Genomic DNA, 21,701 nt, shown 5'->3' with positions numbered 1-21,701 from the left:
GGATACTGGAACGTGGGCCACGGGAGCCTTTGGAAAGGGATCCAGGCATTGTTTCCACACCAGCGTTCATGATATTTCTCCATGCACAGACGGATGGCCCTTGAAGAGCCCCAGAAAGCAGGCTGAGCTCTCCTGAAAGCGGGCAATCCTTGGTCTTCCTCTTTTTGCAAAAGATCCTGGATAAAGGAACTGAGAGAGATGCCAATCTGGACCAGAGATGCCGCCCCTGCCGTTCGAGCCCACCTGGCTGTGACAGAGCAGGCGACAGTCCCATGACAGCCAGAGGAGGCCCCTCGGGAGCCTGTATTTTAGACAGAAACAAAGAAGCTGAGAGGTGCAGCGAGGTGGGACACCTGCATGCTCAGAGTGTCCACCTCCCCAAGGCAGGACAAGTCACGGCAGAGACTGCAGGGGAGGGTCCCGCCTTTGGCTGGGGGTTTGGGAGTCTCCAAAGGCAGTGAGACCAGAACACTGACCGTGCAGACTACTGGATTTCCAGAGAACACTGCTTCACCAGCCGGTGTCAGATACATTATTCACAGAACATTCTCCAAAGGAGGTTCGCCATGTTAGTCAGGCTCTGGGAGAAGTGAGGAGGCATCCTCACCATCATCCTCACCATCAGTTAAATATGGGATCTGGATCACCCCGCGCCTGCCCAGTCCCTTCTGCGACCTCAGGTGGCCTCTCTCCTGGCAAGCAGAAGGGACCCTTTGGTCACACATGGCAACACTTGGAGGTTAGGTTCTGAAGCGTATCGTTGAACCCGCTGCCCGCCCCAGGCTGGGAATTGCAGATCTCTTCCATCTTTTCTTTCTCCAGCTGCCTTTGCAGATCAAGGAATCTGCATGTCTTAGGAAAAAATGGGGCGAAGGTGAGATGGTGCACAGCACAGCTGGCCCCGGCTCAGCCCCGTCATGTGGACAGGTTGCAGAGGGTCACTGGCCCCGCTGCAGAAGGATCACCCTCAGCGTCCAGCGGAAGGGACAGCCCCATTCTACCACTGGGACCCCACTCCCTCAAGCACAGCTGAGTGGCCCACTGGGGCACAGGGCTCCTTGGCTCTGAGTTCTGATGCCTTCATTCCCAGAACACGAAGCCAAGGCCAGGAGCAGGGATCTGCCCCCAGGAAGAAGCCTCCATCCCTGGGAAGGCCTTGAGACCCTCTGAGATGCGGTCTGGTCCCCACCCATGACCACTATCTTCCACCCTGCCCCGGCCCAGCCCTGGCCACCCCAGACGTCTGGCCCTTCTCCTGAGTGCTGTTCCCTCTGGCCTCGCTGTCCTCCTCCCAGAGCCTATCCTGCTCCGTCTGTGCTCAGTGTCCCCCCAGAAACCTCCCCCTGGAATGTGTCTGCACTTTTCAGTTGCCTTTTGCCCCCCATGCCCTGTCCTGTGGTTATTTACCTTATGGGGCCATCCTTCCTCTTGATTGCAGACCCCTCGGAGGCAGATAAGGGGCGGGGGGAGTTTCATCCTCCAGCTCCTAATTCTGAGCCCACTGGGCTGCTGTGCTGTGGTCCATGTGAGTCATCAGAGGCCCCATGCGGAAGCCTCGTGGGGACTCAGGGCCCCAGCTGGGGGGCAGAGCACTTCAAGAATCCTTCCAACCGGCTGCAGGCTCCTAGTTCTTAATGACATAGTGGATGGGAGACCGGCCTGCAGGTTTCCAAGCTGCTGCCTTTCTCTAACACATGGGCATGTCCTGGCTCCTGGCACTCCTGTTCCCCACCAGCCCTGACCCAGCACCCACTGTGAGCCAGACCCGTGAGCATCAGCACCAAGACCAGGAGAGTCGCCAGCCCACGGAGCATCTGAAGCAGGCGGCGCAACCGACCCTCTCAGCCCAGCACCACCCAGGGCCGTCTCCCTGACCTCGCTTACAGCAGATGAGAGGGACGCCGTGGGAGAACCGAGTCGGGATGCCCAAGCAGATGACTTCCCTGCGGGCACCGCACTGCTGAAGGCCCGTGGGGCTCCTTTCTCTGGGAGAACGCCAGGCTCCAGCACAAGCTTTAGTCTATTTCTGAATAGAGAAAATGTGCTGGAAAATAGACAGTTTGCAGCTTCCCACAGCACGGCTGCTGCACCGGCGAATAACAAGTCATTGAGGAAGAGGAGGATGAGGAAAAGACGACTTTCGTCAAAGTTGAGCTGAGATGGGACTGTAAGCCCAGGCCTGCCCAAGGCCCCCAGTAGGCATCACTGGGGCTGGCGCCTGAGGGGCTGCCAGCTTCCTCCACCACCTGCCTGCACAGGCAGCTCCTGGGCATTGATGCTATAGCAGTCAGATCCACCCAGGCTGTTTCTGAAAGAGTTTTGTAGAGAGATTGTTCTTCAGAGGAAAGGGACAGAACACTGACCTCCATCCCTCAACCAACCGTCACAGGAGGACACAAAACCTCAAAGAAAGACCCAGGGGGCAGGCACAGGCACAGACCCCAGTGGTGGCGCAGGCTTCGGAACTGCAGGCTCCTTTGTGGAAACGGCAGAGGCTCCCGGTGTGGGCTTCCCTCACTCCTCTGAGCCCCTCCCAGGAAGACGTGGTGGCGGAGACCATGTCCACTCAGCAAACACCACCGTTCGCTGTGCTGAGTTTGCAGTTTCCCGCAGCACGGCTGCTGCACCGGCGAGCAATGGGGCCACGCCTTGTACTAACCAGCCCTTGCCTGATGAGTTACAGTTTACACGACTCACTCATTTATGACCTCGTGGGACTCTCTTGTTTCACTAATTGGGAAGCAGGCACATAGAGGTTAAGTGTTCTGGAAAAGGCCCTCCTCTGGGGATGGAGGAAGGAGAAAGAGGATGAGAGTCCATGAGAAAGAGAGGCAGAGAGAGCTATCAGACTAGCTCAGGCTTCAGGCTCCGTGGCCCAGGCCCTTCAGAAACTGCCGTGGGTTGATGCGCTAGAGAGCATCCACATTGCCAGTCCGCGACACCTTATATTTTCCTGGCGATTCCTTCAAAAACACCCATGGAGCACCTCCTCTGTGACAGCTCTGGGACAGCAGGAGGGTAGAGACCTGCGTGAGAGTTAGCCCCTGCCTCGAGCGGTGCCACGTGCATGGATAATCCTGCCAGAAAACTCTTCCTGGACATCTCTGAGCACTGAGCGTTGGCGTTGCCAGGGGAGACTCCTGGTCACTTGTATCCTATTCAGGTTCTGTAGGTTCCCAGGGCCTTGTGCTGTCTCCCCCCTGCAGGCCTCCCTCAGCTCCACAGCCCCCTTTGACTGGCTGACTCCACTTCTCCCTAGGAAGCCCTTCAGAGCCCTCTAGACAGGGGCAGGCACCCGGCAGGGCATCACTACCACATGGTGTGCTTCCCTGGCCCAACATCACAGTTGCATTCTAGTTATTGAAGTCTTTTCTCTCTCTGTCTGAATCGCAAGCTTTGGAAGTGGGGAGGTGGAAGGAGGGGCCGAAGGCAGTGTTTGTCTTGTTTGTCTCTCCTGATCCTGGCGGTCAAGTCTTAGGAACCAACACTGAATGAATGAATGGATGAATGCACACCCAACAGGTACTCGTGGGTCCAAAGAGTCTCCCTCAACTGGCAGCTGAACAGATTTCTTTGAAATCAAAAGTGTGGCACAAACTTACGCACAAAAGCTTAACCCAGCCATCATCACTTTTGAGGATCTGATCTAAGGTGGGCTGCATGCAGTGAGGCGGGGGGGGCACAGCTGGCCAACGTCTCCTCTGTCAGCCACACCTCTGAGCAGAGGCTCCGTGGAGGGGCTGCAGGTTCAGCGCTGGGTGCCCTTTGCTCTGTGAGAGACAGCGGGAGGGCCGTGCTGTTTCCAGCATTCCCAGCCCTCCCATTGTTTCTCACCATTACTGCTCAGCCCCAAGAGCAGATGGATGGAGCCGCGTCGTGTGGGCCCTGCTGTTTTCCTGCTCAAGGCGTTTCGGTTCTGTCTCCCATATTGATCTTTTCCACAGCCCTGCCAGATGGCCTCTGATAAAGCACATCACTTCTGAGTGAGCAGCGGCCTTTGGGGACCATGTGACTCTGCCAGATGAGGGGCAGGTACAGCCTTCGATCGGACCTGGGCAAGGCTTCATTCCTTACCTGGCTCAGGTGTGAACCTTTAGGGCAGCAAAATGTGGATGAGACTGGGTAAGGGAAGAATCAAGATGTGTTTTGTTGAGAGAAGGAAGAATGAGTGGGTCTCATGACACAGGGCTCAGACATCTAAATCTCGGAGGGCCCCAGGGCTCAGCTCTGACCATGCCACCCCATCTCTCTGCGTCCTCCCCAGGGGACCGTATTTCCCTCTTCAACAGAGACAGCCCTATTTTCTGCAAGTTGTCTCCATGTCCTGTCCACTTTCACATTTGCTCCATAGTTTTCATCTTAGAGAAATTGAAAATTAAACTTTTTTTTTGACACAGAGTCTCGTTTCATCGCCCAGCCTGGAGTTCAGTGGCGTAATCTCACCTCACTGCAACGTCTGCCTCCTGGGTTCAAGCAATTATCCTGCCTCAGACTCTTGAGTAGCTGGGATTACAGGTGCCCGCCACCACGCCAGATTAATTTTTGTATTTTTAGTAGAGACAGGGTTTCACCCTAGTGGCCGGGCTGGTCTTAAACTCCTGACTTTAGGTGATCCACCTGCCTCAGCCTCCCAAAGTGCTGGGATTACAGGCATGAGCCACAATGGCTGGCCAAAAATTAAACTTTTAATGTTTAAGTGATATTTGCATTAACAGAATCCAGGAAGGTCTGTAGGCTGTCCACTTGGCCCTTCCAGCTTCTGCTATGATCTCCTCCTAGGATGGAGACAGCTGTGCCAGGATCGGTTTCTCTTTAATGATGCCTACATCTGGAAGATGACAGCCACAGCCTTCTCTCTTTCACCACCCTCTCCTAACACAGCGTCAGTAACACTTACCTTTCAAGGACAACAGGAAGGTTAGAAGAGAATAAGTGCCCGTGGACAAGAGTGGGTTAGAACACCAACACCCATTGGCCTGGTGGGAGGAGGCTTTGAGGCCGGGGCTCCTGCTGGCTGCATGTGGCACCAGCCAGTTGAGCTGTGGCCCACATCATGGCCTGTGAGATGCCATGGTCATCAGCATGTGTGGGAAACATGAGAAATTACAGGGTAGGTGATTTTGAAATATTTTCTGGAAATCAATACAACTTGTAGAAAACAGTCTGAACTCTCTTATTCCATGGGCTTGGGCATTTATTATATGGTATGAATCTCCAACTCTATTTAAATCATGTTTCAGTAGAACTTTCTGAATTTGCATTAAACATGTCGGTCAGGAATAACTTTAAAAAGGCATATCAAGCACTGATTTTTTTCCAGAAAGTTGATAATAATGTTGGTGATAATTTATAATTTGTACAAAATACTTACAAACATTTACTAACTACCTAGGGGACTGTAATGATATCACTGACCACACAGAGGCCAGAAAGAAATAAAAAGCTGCTAAGAGATCATCAGTATTCACTAAGTGACTGCTTGAAGGACCCTGTACCTGAGGATGATAAATTGCAGGTGTTTGCAAACTGCTTGTGAGGCATGACTTTTCACTTAGATCAAATGACTCTTCTCAGCTGATTCTGTTCACCTTCAATTCCAGGTTTCACTGTGTACTTACAGAAGGTGAAGTGAGAGCTGTTAGTGCTCCCAAGGTAGAAGAACTTCACAAATCATCGGATGATGCCAGTGTTACATCAGTGTCATTTTCAAGCAGTGATTTTCAGACAAAATCGGTCCATTCTAACAGTGGTTTTCTTTTTTAAAATTCATTTCATGGAATCCCAATATAACCTGGAAGTTTCTGTCAAAGGCAAAGCCTAGACTTGATTGCTAATGTCACAGGAAATGCAGTGGAAGAGTCAGCATCATGATAAAATTATTTGCAGGGGAATCATAAATATGATTTTATAAGTGTGGGTAAAGCTCAGCATTTGTAGCACTATGTACAATATGTACTGTACTTGGAATTGATTGTAATGTACACATCATTCATTCATTCATTCATTCATCTGAGATGGAGTCTCACTCTGTCGCCCAGGCTGGAGTGCAGTTGTGCAATCTTGGCTCATTACAACCTCTGCCTCCCAGATTCAAGATATTCTTCTGCCTCAGCCTCCCAAGTAGCTGGGATTACAAGCATGTGCTACCTCACCCAGCTAATTTTTATATTTTTAGTAGAGATGGAGTTTCACCATGTTGACCAGGCTGGTCTCAAACTCCTAACCTCAAGTGATCTCCTTGCCTCAGCCTCCCAAAGTGCTGGGATTACAGGCATGAGCCACCACCCAGTCTCACAGCATTTATAATTGTGTCCAAATTGGACATCTCATCAGTTAAAATAGAAGCTGTTGATGCTCAAAAGTATAAATAGTTGTATGTACACAGAGTAACTAAAATGCAAATTCATGGTAATTAGGCTGATGTTGAATTTTTAAAACACTGCAGCTTGGTAGTATGCACTTTCTCCCTACTGCTCATCATCAGTCAGATTCTAGAAATGTTCAGGCCTTCAAATAATTACTTTGTAAATAAACCTAAGTGTCCTAAAAAGATGTTGAACCTTTCTTTAAACAAGGCTCTAAGTGTGAGTTCAGTTTAGCTTCACTAGTTGGAAATATATTATAGAAGGATGCAATAAATGGAGCATCAAAGAAAACCTACACACGCAGAACTCTTGGCTTTTGCAACTTTTATAGAATTACAATTATTGAAAACAAAGGTTATGGTTGGGTGGGGTGGTGGCTCACACCTGTAATCCTAGCACTTTGGGAGCTCATGGCAGGAGGATTGCTTGAGTCTAGGAGTTTGAGACTAGCCTGGGCAACATAGTGAGACCTGTCCCCGTCTTTACAAAAAAAAAGTTTTAAATTTTGCCAGTCATGGTGGTGCACCCCAATAGTCCCAGCTACTTAGGAGGCTGAGATGGGAGGATCACTTGAGCCCAGGAGGTTGAGACTGCAGTGAGCCATGATGGCACTACTGCACTCCAGTCTGGGCAGCAGGGTGAGAATCTGCCTCAGACAAACAAACAAATGGGATTATGAACAGGAAGACATTAAAATTTATTTCTACAAAAACAAGGAAGCAGTAAAGTGAATTAAATGATGAGAGCTCACAAAATGCTAATCATAAAAAAAACAGGCAATTTTATCTTAAAAATTAAAACAATAAGAACATTGAAAAACTGTATTGAATGAATCATATTAGGAACAGATAAGACTAAAAAATTGATCAGAGCCTGTGAATGTGTACCAAGAATAAGTATTCTTTTATGTTCTCATTTTATTTTCAGATAATCAATACAAAGAGGCTTTTTTCTTTTCTTTTCTTTTCTTTTCTTTTCTTTTCTTTTCTTTTTATTTTTTCTTGTTGAGACAAGGTCTGGCTCTGTTGCCCAGGCTGAAGTGCAGAGGCATGATGTCGGCTCATCACGACCTTCACTTCCCAGGCTCAAATGATCCTCCCACCTCAGCCCCAAAAGTAGCTGGAACCACAGGCACGCATCACCATGCCCAGCTAAGTTTTTCTATTTTTTGCAGAGACAGGGTTTTGCCATATTGCCAGGCTGGTTTCAAACCCCTGAGCTCAAAGTGATCTGTCTGCCTGAGCCTCCAAAAAAGTTTTCTTGAAACCATAATATATTTATGTACATCGAAATACATTGTTGTTTTCGGAAAGATTAATTTTTTTAATATTTTGTGAATAGAACTACTTATTAGTCTCCCAACTTAATGAAATCAAATCACTGGCCAGTAGATGTTTTAGAAAAGCACACATTTTTAATCATTATAGCCCCCTCCTTTGCTCTCAAGTCCTGGTTTGGATGAGAAATTATAGGGGACCCATTCCAGGACCCATTCCCTTTAAGTGCAGTGGCTTTGAAACATGAGTATGGCTCCCAAATCATTGTCTCCTGCTTCCTTGTGAAGAACCCTCATCTGTTTCTTAGTTGAAAGCAAAACAGCTGCACGTTTTGATCTTGTAGGTGATGGGTTTGGGCTGCAGAAAGAAAACGCTACCCTCTTTGAGCTGCAGGGGGCAGTGTGGGTCGGTCCACTGCTGGACCTCCTGGGCCAGCTGGAAAGGGCACATTTGGGTTTGAGGGGGCCAGAGGGGCCAGCTGGACGGCTCCTGCTCAGAGACACTGGCCCAGGGATGGCTCCTTGCCCTCAAATTCCTTGAAATCCCCAATTATTGAGGTGACCCGGGAGGAAGTGAGGGCCTGGGAAATGGGGACATGAGACAGCCCCTACCCTCTGTGGTCTCCTGGGTTGGTTGAGAGGTCCAGAACCCAAATCATCCTACACAGCACCAGACAGTGTGATCCCAGGAAAGACTCCGTCTCAGGTTGCTCAACCTCAAAAGCTGGTGGGGTCGAGTAAAGGGTGAGGAGAGAGACGGGACCACCCCAGGAGACGGGGCAGGGATGTGGGGAAGTGCTCAGGGCTCAGGAAAGTCCCCTTTCTAGCCTTGGTCGTGCACCTTGACCTGCCTCCTGCCCTCCCCCCAGCCCAGCCACCGTCTCCCAGTCTCCTGCCCAGCTCCCTTCCTCGGGCCCTGGACCAGTGACCTCCTGAGCTCGCCGCCGTGACCCTGGCCTTCCTCCCCAGTAGTCCCCCACTGCCTTTCCCCACACTGCACTTGCAGCCCACCTCCCCTTCTGACCAGGCCCTAGACCTCAGGTGCAGCTCCTCCAGGCAGTCTCCCCTGGAATGTCCCACTGTCCTCTCTAATGCAACCTTTTATCTCCAGTAACAACAGGACGTTGCTCATAGGATTTCCGTGAGGGCCGATGAGGTCATCTATCTCAGACCCTCACACGGTGTATCCCGCTTCATAGGAGCTCAGTGACTGGGAGCATATATTACTGCTTTATGCCTCCATTTACAAATCATCCTTATCCCCACCCTGGAGCCCCATTCTCCTTGTCTCAACTAATGAATGATACCCCCTCCCACTCTGGCTCCCAAGATGGAAACCCCAATACCTTTGTCTCCCCACTTATCACCCACATCCCACTGACCACCACTGCCTTGGACTCTATCTTTTGAAATCCTCAACTCCCTCTCTGCTTTCCATTCCCATTGCCCCTGGCATGGTCTTTCTTAATCCATTGCTTAGACCAATATGTCCTAAGTGTTGATGAGCAGAGGAACCACCCAGGAATCTTCGTAAAAGGTGGGAGGTCTGGGCCGGGCCTGAGACTCTGCATTCCTAACATGCTCCCAGGTGATGCTCAGGCTCCTGGACCGCTCTCCGGCCGCAAAGGCTGCCCTGTGTCAGGAGCTGACACGTGGCTTCCAGGGCTCCCTCTCAAAACTTTCATGGCGGCTCATGACTCATAGCCAAGGTTTTCGAACTTCAGTCTATATAAAGCCATTATTCCTCAGATACTGGGATTTCTTCCATCTGGAGTTGGGCACAGGAATGAGCATCTTTCCTTAGTGCTCCCAGGCGCCTCTAGTAATGTAAATTGTTAATGGAAAATGAACCCTTAGGGCCAAGCCAAACTCCAGCACGGCACTGAGGGCCTACCCAACTGCTTTCCAGACTTTTCCTCCTCACTCATTTTGGCATCCCTCGTGTGCCAGAGAACCGTGAACTGCCTGGACATTGGCTGCCGTCTGGGCTCCCGTCACTCCTCTGTCCCCTGACCTGCGTCTCCCTCTGTCCTCCATCCTGGATGAGTCACTCTGCACTGCATTTCTGGGGAAGGTTTCACTGACTGCCCAGAGGAATCATTGCTCCCTCCCCTTTGCTCCTTGGCACTGTGGCCTCATCTTGAGAGCCTGGGAGTGGGTATTGGGGCGGCTATCCTTCTGCCTGTCCATCCTCCTCAATAAGCAGCCTTCGGGCTGAAACAAGACTACATTCTTTGCATCTCCAGGGCCTACCAGGCTGCCTGACCTAAGGACTTGCCCAGTGAATACTAAAAAGACATCAGACGGAATTAAAAGATTTATAATGACATTGATAGCTGGTTGACTATGGTGGGGGGTAAATATACAACCTGCTTTATCATAAATGAACGCCTTTCCTCATCTCTGTTCTGGAAATCAGGTGCAATGTGTGCTCTACAGACTCAATATTTGGTAGACTCACAGCAGAAACTGATGAAATACAAATCCTTACAGTTCTCCACGGTTTTAATCACTGTTTCAAGCACCATTTTTGGACTGCTTCGTGTCTGTGCTTACCAGGTCACTTGTGCAAGCCCATTGAGAGTAAATGGCGGGGGACTGGCAAGTTGTCATTGTCCTTAAAATATAAGGGGGACAGACCCAGCCTCCAGCAGGTGGACAGGCTTTGAATTCTGCAGGTTGTCGCCCACTGCTGATCATGTCAGCACAATCACCTGCTGCTCCCCCGGAGCACTTCTGGGCCTCAGTGCCTAATAGATGAACAAAATGATCTTTGTCTTTCTCAAGGGTGTAGGCCTCGTCTTAGATCACTGAGCATTTGGAGAGGAGGGTCATCAAATTAATAATGCATAAGAAAAATGTTTCAACTAGGAATTCTGCATCTCTGGAGTTGTATTAAACCAATTAATACTTCCCAATCAATTACTCCCTAATTTGCTCAAGTAAATTAAAAGTGCTGTGGCTGTGTGCAATAAGATTTTTTTAAAAAACAATCTGTGCTGATGTGGGAGAGCTGCCTGTCACGGAAGGGCCAGGGCAGTGTGCAGTGGGGGTGAGGACTTTTGTCTCCAGGGCTCCTGGGTTCAAGCCACAGTTCCTCCGTATCCGCCAGCCTGACTTTGGGCCAGTTCTTCATCCTTCAGGTACCTGTTTCTCAGCCCTGTGAGGCTATTGTGCAAACAATACCGATATCAAATACCCGGCACACAGTAAGTGCTCGTGGAATTATTTGTGTATATGGCTCATTTTATAAATCTAAAATGTGTATTTTGGAAATAAAAAAAGAGGAAAGAAGTAAAAGTGCTGACTGCCACCATCGCAGTTGTTCTGGGCAAGTTGTTATAATGTCCTCATCATGGTTTCATCTTAATAGTGGTGATTACTGAAACATAATTAGGATTTTTCACGCTCATTCAGATGTGTTCTCTAATTACAAGCATTAGTGTTTAACATGTGAGCAGCTAGGGAATGGATGTTTCTTGGCCTCGGTTCTGAAATGGATCCATTTGCCTCCCTGAGGGAGGCCTCAGGCAGGAGAGGGCTGCTGGTGGGAATGACCTTGGACAGGGTTCAGGGGGTGGGGGGACCGCACCTCCACTGCACTCTGCATTATCCCCAGCAAATCCCATTCAGCAGATGCCACTGCCCACCTGCACCTGCCAATGAGCCTCTAGGGAGGGGTTTCCACACCGCCAAGCAGTCACTGTCACATTTGCAATGCTCTACTGTTTGGCAAAACGGAGTTCCAGGTGAAGATGTGATTGCCCACGGGCCCTCAGCAGGAAAGAGCCTTTTTCTGGTCTGAGCCACGTTACAATCTGGGTCTGCCCCTGAGCATTCCCACCTGCCACCCCCAATACATACCCACCTGCATCCCAGGTTGCCCAATTGGCTCTGTCAAGGTGAGCAGACCATGGCTCCATCCTCGCAGAGGCAGCTTCACCTGAGAGTTTAGACATGGCTACGGTCAGATGCAAGGGTCCAGCTGGAGCCAGACCAAGCATGCAGGAGCTAGACGGAGTGCGCCAGCGTCAGACTGAGTGTGACGGAGCAGCAAGGAGCAGAGAACTTGGCTGCAGCTGGGCAACAACACTGCCTGAACTAGGCTCTGAAGGGATCGAGGTTTCCCAGGCAGAGTGAGGGGGGACGAAGAAACAGATTGAAAAGCAGGGTCTTGCTAGGTGTGAAGAGAACAGCATGGCCAGAGATCAGGGCTTGAAAGGGAAGTGGAATGAGCAGGGGGAGTGGAGGGTGGATGGCAGAGGCTCCAGGACACCAGGCTAAGTCACCCAGATGTGATTTCTGCTGTGGTTCCGGGGAGGGCAGGGGTCTGGGATGAGATCACCCTGGGTTCCAGTTCCCCATCCACTCCCATTAACGATCAGCCAAACAGGTCGTCTGAGTCCTGGTTCCCTCTTTTGAGTGAATGTCCGTAGCCAGTGACTGTATCCCCTGATGTTGGGAAGCCTCAGTGAGAAGGTCAGTGAAAGTGACAGGCAAAGTTCTTCACTCAGAGGAAGCCCTGAAATGGAGTTAGCTCTTATCCTCATCATCACTGCCTGGCACCGGAGGGTCCCACGCCTGCTGCTGGGTGACCTCTGAGCCTGTCCCTGCCTCTCTGCAGGTCTGCCATGGAGCCCTTGTGTCCACTCCTGCTGGCAGGTTTTAGCTTGCCGCTCACCAGGGCTCTCCGGGGCAACGAGACCGCTGCTGACAGCAACGAGACCACCACGACCTCAGGTAAGGACCCATCCCTCTCTCCCTTTCCCTGGCTGCCTCCCCCACTGCCTCCTGCTAAGCTTCTGGGACCATTCTGGGGGTGATAAAGGGCTTAAGGTAAGAGAAGAGTGGTGTGGCTGAATTTCTCAGTGTGCTTTTAATATTTTGTGCCTCTAAAAACAGGCAGGCTAGATAAGCTAGTTTAGCATCTGGTGGTTCAGCAAAGCTTAGAGCTCTGGAGGTAACCCATCTACAACCCCTGCTGAGAGTCGGGGTCAGCCTTGGCTGGAGGCAGGAGAGCAAAAGGGTTAAAAATCTCCCCAAATCCCATTGTGCAGAAAACCAACCATGAACATACACGGACGAGGCGATGTGACAGTTATGTCACTGATGTGACAGTTAGTGATATTAACTAAAGAATTCTTAATGTTTTAGGTCAGATATTGGCATCGTGATTAGCTTTATTGTTGAAGAGTCTTTGTTTTAGAGATGCCTGCTGACGTGTTCACGAGTGGACTGTGACGTCCAGACATCATGCAGAAAAGAGCAAGTGGGAAGTGAGGGTGGGGGCTGTGAACGAAGTCAGATCAAGGGCCACACATGATTTTCTAACCCTGAACAAATGTCCTGCAAATGTACCATTGGCCCCAGGAGGAGGAAAGAGTGACGATTTCTGGCTGCCAGAACCTCCAGCGAGGAGAGCAATTCTAAATGCCCACCTGTGTTTTTCCTCTTCATGTTGAAACCTCAAAGAAATCCAAAACCCCAAAAACGAGAGACCAGAAGCTGCCAACAAATATAAACCTGCCCCTTTGCAAGCCAGCCCTTCAGGGGCAGGTCACTGGTGGTTCAGTGAGTTATTTCAACCCATGATCCCAACTTTTCTTCCCATCGCTAATCAACTGGCCATTTAGAAACACCTGGCAAGCTGCCTGAATCTACCCTTATCACATGCAGGAGTCACAGTGGCAGACATCTGTTTGCACAAAAGTGGGGAAGAACCTGCCCAAGCTCTCAGACAATCCCTTGAGTGGCAGCAGCAGGATGACGTCCATACCACATCTGAGGCTTTTCAGTTTATTTGAAAACAAAATTATTGGCTCACATATTGCCACAGATGTGGGGTGTTACTTTCAGGAGGAAGACACTGTCGTGGGACCTCAGCACCCAGAGCAGAGCTAAATGTGAAACTCACACCTCAGTTCAGCCTCCACTAGGGCCTCTGAGTGCTTAGCAAGGGCTACCAGTCCACGAACTAGATGGAAACGGCCCTTGGGTTATAAGGCGCAGATGGGTTCCTTTGGCCTAGAATTCTGGAGGGGAACTTGACCCTGTGAAGCGCCCTTTAAATCTTCATTTGATCAGCCGGGTGCAGTGGCTCATGCCTGTAATCCCAGCACTCCGGGAGGCTAAGGCAGGTAGATCACCTGAGGTCAGGAGTTCAAGACCAGCCTGGCCAATATGGTGAAATCTTGTCTCTATTAAAAATACAAAAATATTAGCCAGGCGTGGTGGTGTGTGTTTGTAATCCCAGCTACTCAGGAGGCTGAGGCAGGAGAATCACTTGAACCCAGGAGGCGGAGGTTGCAGTGAGCCACGATTGTGCCACTGTACTCCAGCTGGGTGACACAGTGAGACTCCATGAAAAAAAAAAAAATCATCTGATCCCTGGAAGAAGTATGAAGGGCCATTTCAGATGATAACACTGTGCCAAAATAACATGACGGTGTTTCATTTGCTCATTGAACAAAATATGTTCAGGACTCATCTAGACGTTCTTTTACAGAAGGAATTGAAGGTAAATGGTTACAAATTATATAATAAAATTTTGTCTATAAAAAGTAATAAGTAAAAGTAGGGAAACGAATAGAGAATATGACCAGGCAGAATACAAATATCCAGTTAATTATGTTTCACTAATAATGAAAAGATGCTCAACTCTCTAGAAATTAGAGAAATGCAAATTAAAATGACATTATCATTTTACCTATCGGATGGACCAAGATCAAAAGGGTTGACCACATCCCAGAGAAGAGAAACTGGCTCCGTTGCACACTCTGGGCAGCACTCTGCAACCTTTGTGGCACCAGGGGCCAGCTTCACAGAAGGCAGTGTTTACCTGGAATTGGGGTGGGGGTGGTTTGGGGAGGATCCAAGTGCATTGCATGTATGGTGCACTTTATTTCTGTTATTATCACATTGTAACATATAATGAAATAATTATACAACTCACCATAATGTGGAATCAGTGGGACCCCTGAGCTTGTGTTCCTGCAACTAGAAGGCCCCTCTGGGGGTGACGGGAGACGGTGACAGATCATCAGGCATCAGATTCTCATAAGAATCCCTCACATGCAAAGCTCGCAATAGGATTTGAGCTCCTGTGAGAATCTAATGCCACCGCTGATTGACGGGGGTGGACCTCAGGCGGTAATGCTCGCTCACCTGCCCACCTCCTCCTGTGTGGCCCCGTTCCTAACAGGCCACAGACAGACACCCACCTGTGTCCTGAGGCAGTTGGCAGGGACCCCTGCTATGGATGATTGTAGAAGTTAGAAACTTCGGGCTGCCAACTTGACAATCGTGTTAAAATGTAACAGGCATATAGGCTAACACAGAAGCTATCCCACAGAAACACTTGCGAGACACAAAGATATATATATATATATATATATATGTTGCAGAATTGTAGGTAATAGCAGAAAAGTTGGAGACAACTTAAATGTCCATCCTATTTTGGTCTATCCAAAAAGTGGAATCCAAGCAGCTATTACACAGAATGGGGAAGCTTATCTGGGCTGCCATGGAAACTCTCCAAGACAGACAGCCGTACCAGAAAGGCAAGCTGGATGACCGCCCCCGGGCGCGTTTCATCTGTTTCTTTCATATTTAATGTGGCTATATGGGGATGTGTCTTAAAATTGGTAGCACTTCACAATTATAATCAGTATCATTTTTTTTTCTTTCTTAGTGGTTCTTAAAATAATGATACTTTTTACAATCCGTGAAGCTTTAGATGAAATTGAGAGGAGTAGAATGGTCTATTTATTTCTCAAACCTGCATATTTATGAACATAAATTTATAGAAGAAAATGTCAGGAAAGATATACACTTCGAAATCTTAATTATGCTTAACTGTGGCAAAGAGAACGGGTTCCTGAACATTGAAAATCTTAGGCCGGAGTGAGCTGGGACCTGAAACCATTGTCTGCACACCTGTCCTTGAGTGAGCCACGTCTTTCCAGTGTGGACTTGTTCCGCCTCTAGGGTCCCTGTGGGAGGGAGAGCTTGCCATGAAGGTGGGAGAGGGGAAAGGGGATGGAGATAAGACAGGGGACACAGTGAGAGCAGCTGAGCCCTGGGGCAGAACTGAGGTGGTCCCTGGAAGACCCCAGCTCTTGGCGGGAGCTCGGGACCAGTTTCCTGAGGAGAGGGTATCAGGTGGTCACATTCCAGCCAAGATTCCCGTTCTCTTTGTCTGCTCCAAAGTCACATTCAAGCCTAAGGTTTTCAATTTTCAGGATCAGATTCTACATAAGCAAACATGTACACACACACAAGTTGTAAATGTATATATGTCAACATACACACACACTTGGCTTTGGGCATCAGCTAGACAGTCATTCAGGAAGGAGGCTGCTTCGGGATGACCACTCTGGGGACTGGCCGCCCTGACCTTCTGCCCCACCACGTCGGAGCCATAACAACAGGAAATGAAAATAGACTGTGACTGGAATTTCTTCTCAGATGGCTCCCTGACTCCTGCATGAACCACATTGGTGCCCAGAGGACATATTTTTTTTCTTCCTGGCCCACACCATTTTAAAAAATTACATTTAAATTGAATTTCTTACCAATATTTAAAAATCAAAAAATGTTTACATAAAAATATGAATTTCTTCTTTAGGAAGATGGGAAGAGCTGGGCACTGTGGGCCCCCCTTGCGCTTGGCCCTGGTAGGCTGGAACTCAGAAGTAGCCATTCCTGCAGACAGGATGTGGAGTCTCCATTCCTGCCCCCATCTGGCGTCCCCACACCACCAGGGAGTGTTCTCACCTGCCCCTAGAAGGCTGTGGGGTTTCTGATCCTCATCTCTGGCCTCATGAACAGAGGCAGCCAATGAGAAACTCCAGAGCCAGAGCTGGGGAAGCCACTGGCCCTGCGACCCACCCCTTCTACCCGTGTGCACACCCCCTTTGCGGGTGTGGTGGTTCAGTCCCGTCCTCTATGGAAGCACCCATGTCTGTGACTGCAGCCTTTGCCTCAGACAGGAATGTGGAGGCCAGACCCAGGGAGGACTGGTGGGGCCCGGGTGCCCCCTCATGTCTCTCTCTGATGAGCAGGCCCCACGAGCTGGCTTGGACTGCACTAGTCATCATGTATGCAGAAGCTGAGCCCAGAGCCTGACCTCTGTGTGAGGCAGAAGTGGGAAGTTTCATTGCATGGGGCCCAGGAGATGAGGGCAGATGCACTTGGCTACTTTTGGGAGGGAGGAGGGGGACAGATGCCCAAGCTTTCTGGCTGAGTCCCGAGAGCGAGCAGCAGCCGGGCCCTCCACGGTGCTGGGCTCCATGCTGTTCCTCCCTCTGTGTCAGAAGCTCCCCCGCAGTCTGTGCTGGGGTTGCCCCAAGGCCCTGGCAGAGTGGAGGGGGGTGCTGTCTGGAGTTGCAAGTGTGGAAACCTCAGGCCACCTCACTTCCCCAGGGAAGCTCTGCTGTGGGCAGGTTGGGGGCCAAAGGTGGGGGACTGTGGCAGCCACGCCCACTCAGCCTGGCACCAACCCAGCCTTGCGTGGGGCCAGAACTGGCTCCTCTGGGCCAGGGCCACAGACACCTGAGTGTGGGCGCTACAGAGGACAGCCAGGCTGCCAGGCTACTGACACTGCCAGACAGATGAGAGAGGCACAGATGCCACCTGGAAGGTGGGTGCTTAGTGGGTGGGCCAGTGAACAGTGCCCTCTCTCACGGCTGGGACCACCTCCTCATCACAGGCCAGCTGTGTCCTCCGTGAACGTCAACATCTAACGGTCACTCAAGTCCCTAAAACTTCTTCATTTATTAGAAATGACTGCATGGACCACTCACAGGGTGCCAGAGTCAGTGCCAGGCCCAGGAGTTTGGAGGATGAGGGAGGACCATCCGGCCCCTGCCCTGGGGAGTTTATAACCCAGGGTGCAAGGCAGAAGGCATGAGGGTCCCTTTTGGACCCAGATGAGGGCTGTGAGGTGAGTGGAGCCTCTGGGGCTGTGGAGCCCTCCTGGTGCCCGGAGCACCCTGAGGGGGCTGTGCCAGCCCTCAGGAGGAGGTGCATGGAGGCTGCGCTGGGCTCAACGCCAGTGCTTGGTGCTTCTGGAACTAGAGTTGGAAGCCCAATCGTTGCCTTCGAGAGGATTCCACAGAAACATGGACACCAAAGCAGTCGTGCTGAGGGCCTGTTCACTCACGGCAGGGTGGGGTTTGTGCTTTGAGGTGTCCAGGGCCCCTCTGGGTCTACAGGATAGGAGTCCAGTGGGCTTTCTGGAGGTGGGGCCTTTGAGATTGTCCTCAGTGAGTGGGAACATTTTGGTGAGGAGGGGGCTGTGTGGATGGCTGGGGAGAAGCGGGGATGAAGTCCGACGTTGAGAGGGTGTGTGGGGTCCGAAGGTGGCAGCCAGGCCACCAGTGCCCCTTGGGATTTGGGCTGCGAGCCAGGGGCAAGTCCTGAGCAGCAGCAAGGCCACTGCTGGCCTGGCAGGTCCTAAGCTGCAGCAAAGCTGGGCCTGGCTGTGGGTCTCTTTCCAGGCGAGGAAGGTCAGCCTGTCAGGTAGAAAGGACAGAGGAACAGGGGGTGGTGGCTGGGCACTCAGCCTCTGACAGGTGGAATGAGGACCAGGAGGCTCTGGAAGGTGGGGCCACCATGCGCCAGGGCCACAGGCCTCTGCCCAGCCCCAAGGCCAGGCTGCCTTCCTGTGCCTGAGCTCATGCCCAGGCGGCCCTAGGAGCTGAGGTGAGCTGAGTCAGGCTCCCACGCCATCCAGGGACCCACAGTGGACACTGGGGAGTGGCATCCACTCCTCCCCCAGCTTCTCAGCAGGAAAGCCAGGCAGCCAGGCCATGTGGGGGTCTGGGGAGCTCACCCCCATCATGCCTGCCCCAGGGTCTCAGACAAGTCACTGCACCCACGCCCCAGTCCCGGATTCTTTCTCTGAGTCAACAGCAACAACCAAAGCCGCTCCTCTGTTACCTCGTGGGGCCTTTTCAGGAGGATGGATCCACTTTGCAAAGTGTAGCGTGGGGTTCTGGTGTCCAGGAGGAAGGGCTCATGGAGGGGGATGCTTTTGCAAAGTGTGAAGTGAGGTCAGGGTTTAGGGTCTTTGCACTTCCCCTGCAGGCCCTCCGGACCCAGGTGGCTCCCAGCCGCTGCTGGCCTGGCTCCTCCTGCCTCTGCTGCTGCTCCTCCTCATCCTCCTTCTCGCCGCCTACTTCTTCAGGTAGGAGTGTCCCGGGTTGCTGACTTGCCCCAACCAGCTCAGAGGAGGAAATGAGCCTTCTGATGCTGCGGGCGTGGGCTGTGCAGCAGAGAACAGCTAGGAGGCCGGGTGGCCGGGCCTGGGAGACACAGAGACCAGGCCTTAGCTCAGCTCAGCCATGAGCAACAGGAGTAGCTTTTCCAGGCTCACCTGGTGGGTATCACCGTGCTGAGGGCTATTGGCTCTTAGGGAACCTAGAAGTGTGGAAACCTAATGAGTCCTGTGTCTCTAAGGTTCAGGAAGCAGAGGAAGGCTGTGGTCAGCGCCAGCGACAAGAAGATGCCCAACGGAATCTTGGAGGAACAAGGTACAGGAGCACCTCTCTGGCTGGGGCTGGGGGAAAACGTGTTGTTCTTTAGCAGACAGTGGGATGCTTTGTCTCTTTCACATTCAGAGTAAGTTTGGAGGTGGCTCAGCTCTACCACTTTTATCTCACTTTACCTGATATGATGCTGTCATTTAGAATTTCGCCATTTCAAAACTTTAAGGATCGTTTTTCTCTCTGGTGTGACACAGACGCTTGAGACATTTTTGTTTGTGGCTTTTTTTAGAAAGACCGTTCATATCCTGTCGTTTTCACAGGGTGTTGACATGTAACACTTTTCAGTGAGGCCTTACAATCGTTCTAAGATAAGACTGGCTCATAAACTGTTCAGCTAGATTTGTACTGCTTGCAAATCAAGCTGAAAAAAGGGACTTGCTCTGCTAAGGTGTTTCATGTTTACAGAGGATCAGAGTCAGCTGGGGCATTTCCAACTCTTCAGTCCCTAACTCTTCAGTTTCTAACTTGTTGTCACTACTTACAAAGGAACATTGTTTTTCTCTCTGTACATAGAGATGAGATGACCAAGAAACGTGTATAAGGCAGAGGCCACAAAAATATTGCTTCACACGCCAGCGGCTACAACTTCCTGTGGTCACCTTCCTACCTAACTGTTCCATGGTTTGGGGGGACACATGTGCTGTGCTGTCAGACTAAAATAGACTCTTAAAACGGACGCTTAGATCATTAAAAGAATATCACCAACAAGGACCCAGCTGAAATGTAGCCTCTCAGTGCCTGGGGGCCCCAAGACCCTGGTTAGATGATCATGTGGCCGCAGGTGCTGTCTTCCTGCCCTTGTTCAGCCCCCGCTCCCTGCCCTGCACGTTTCCACAGCAGGAACAGGAGGGAAGAGGGTGCGGCTGGTAAGCAGCAGGGAAGCCCGGCGGCACTCATTCTGATCCTGTCTGTCACTTGGAGGAGTGATCCTTGGGTGAAGTTTTTGGCTGGGCTTCAGAACAGCTCTGCAGGTGGGGACAGGCCCTTTTTTCAAGTGTGACAGCTGAGTTATCCTGTTGACCTTGTCAATATCAGCCCATTCCCCAGAAAGAGAAACATACCCATGACTTTTCTTGCCTCTGACTCTGAACTTAGGGAAGGAATGTGTCCAAGGACTCCCTTAGAATGCACACTTCTCAGTGCCCCTTGTCACCCTCCCCAAACAAGGGTGGTTTCTCTTATTTCCCTTGGAGCTTATGGGGCTTGAGGAACCAGGAATATTGGTTATGAAGAAGAAAAGGCTGAGAGAGACCATTCTGAGTTTGCTCCCGGAAGCCGTAATTACACTTCCTTATTTCCAAACCTGGAAACCTGAGCTGAAGAGTGAAGCTGTCTTGAATCCTTTTTTGAAGGAGCAGGGACTGGAGGGAAGGAGGAGTGGGAAGGTGGGTGGATGAGTGGTCTGGGGAGGGGGCAGGGTGCCTCCGATGGGGGAGAGCAGGTAACACTGGACAGAGGGCCACCCGTCACTTGTAGATGATGTGGACGCCTCCCAGGAGGCGGGTGTTTGGATTCAGCTGCTCAGGACCCGGCTTAGCCCGGCTGTGTGATTTGAGAGAACTGTCCCCGCTCCAGCTGGTCATTTCTTCAGGAATGTCGTTGGTCAGCTCGGTTCCTCAGTCACCTGTCCAGGAATGTAGCTAAATGGCCCCCATGTTTCTTTTGATCCCACAGAGCAGCAAAGGGTGATGCTACTCAGCAGGTCGCCCTCGGGGCCCAAGAAGTACTTTCCCATTCCTGTGGAGCACCTGGAGGAGGAGATCCGCATCAGATCCGCTGACGACTGCAAACAGTTTCGGGAGGAGTTCAACGTGAGTGTGCAGAGCAGCCCGCTGCCGGGCGCCTGTGGTAGAGACCTGTGAAATCCAGTGTCAGAGTTCAAGATGAATTATCCCAAAGACTCACAACCCTTGCATCAGTTATGACACTGTCCCATGATGGGGTGTGGGAGGAAACCTGGTTTGTGGTGCAATGCCCTTCACTAATGCTTATTTCCTCATTTATAAGAAGAGACATTATAAGAAGTTGATTTAGAGGTTCGTGAAGGCTCCTTCTACCTCCCACACTCTGAGTATCAAGTTCTAAAATCAGTTGTGACAGAAACTCTGTTATCTCGATAATGTGGAAAACTAGGGCCTGAGCACAGCACAGTATGACAATATCATGGTGAAAACAACGGAGCCCCAAACCATCCTTTCATGGCTTCTGAGAGCTGGAGCATCTACTCAGAGTAGGTGATGTTCCTCTTCTGAACCACTGTCTCAGCATTAATGAAGCAGCTGTGAGCTGCCTGGAGAGAACACTAGCTGTATCTGCTTGTGTATCGACATGAGTGAAGGATGGATGGATAGGTAGGTGGGTGGGTGGATGGATCGACGGATGGATGGATGGATGGATGGATGGATGGATGGATGGATGAGTGGGAAGGCAGATGGGTTAATAGATGGATGGATGGATGAGAGGATGGATGGATAAATGGATGGATGAGTAGGAGGGTGGATGGATGGATGG

The 21,701-nt window shown here is 50.8% G+C and overlaps 1 protein-coding gene across 1 annotated transcript in view; it reads left to right on the top strand.

The window, feature by feature from the left end:
• The window catches only part of PTPRE (protein tyrosine phosphatase receptor type E), a 176,899-nt gene that overhangs the window by 117,735 nt on the left and 37,463 nt on the right, over positions 1 to 21,701 (top strand). Inside the window, exons 3-6 of the mRNA XM_017537833.2 lie at positions 12,266 to 12,381; positions 18,730 to 18,829; positions 19,102 to 19,175; positions 20,865 to 21,001. Coding sequence (XP_017393322.2) covers positions 12,273 to 12,381; positions 18,730 to 18,829; positions 19,102 to 19,175; positions 20,865 to 21,001 — 420 coding nt within the window. The 5' untranslated portion in view covers positions 12,266 to 12,272. The remainder of the gene's footprint in view (positions 1 to 12,265; positions 12,382 to 18,729; positions 18,830 to 19,101; positions 19,176 to 20,864; positions 21,002 to 21,701) is intronic.

The sequence above is a fragment of the Cebus imitator genome, unplaced genomic scaffold (assembly GCF_001604975.1).
Source record: "Cebus imitator isolate Cc_AM_T3 unplaced genomic scaffold, Cebus_imitator-1.0 Scaffold107, whole genome shotgun sequence".
NCBI lineage: Eukaryota > Metazoa > Chordata > Mammalia > Primates > Cebidae > Cebus > Cebus imitator.
This window is presented reverse-complemented; position numbering and strand designations above follow the sequence as displayed.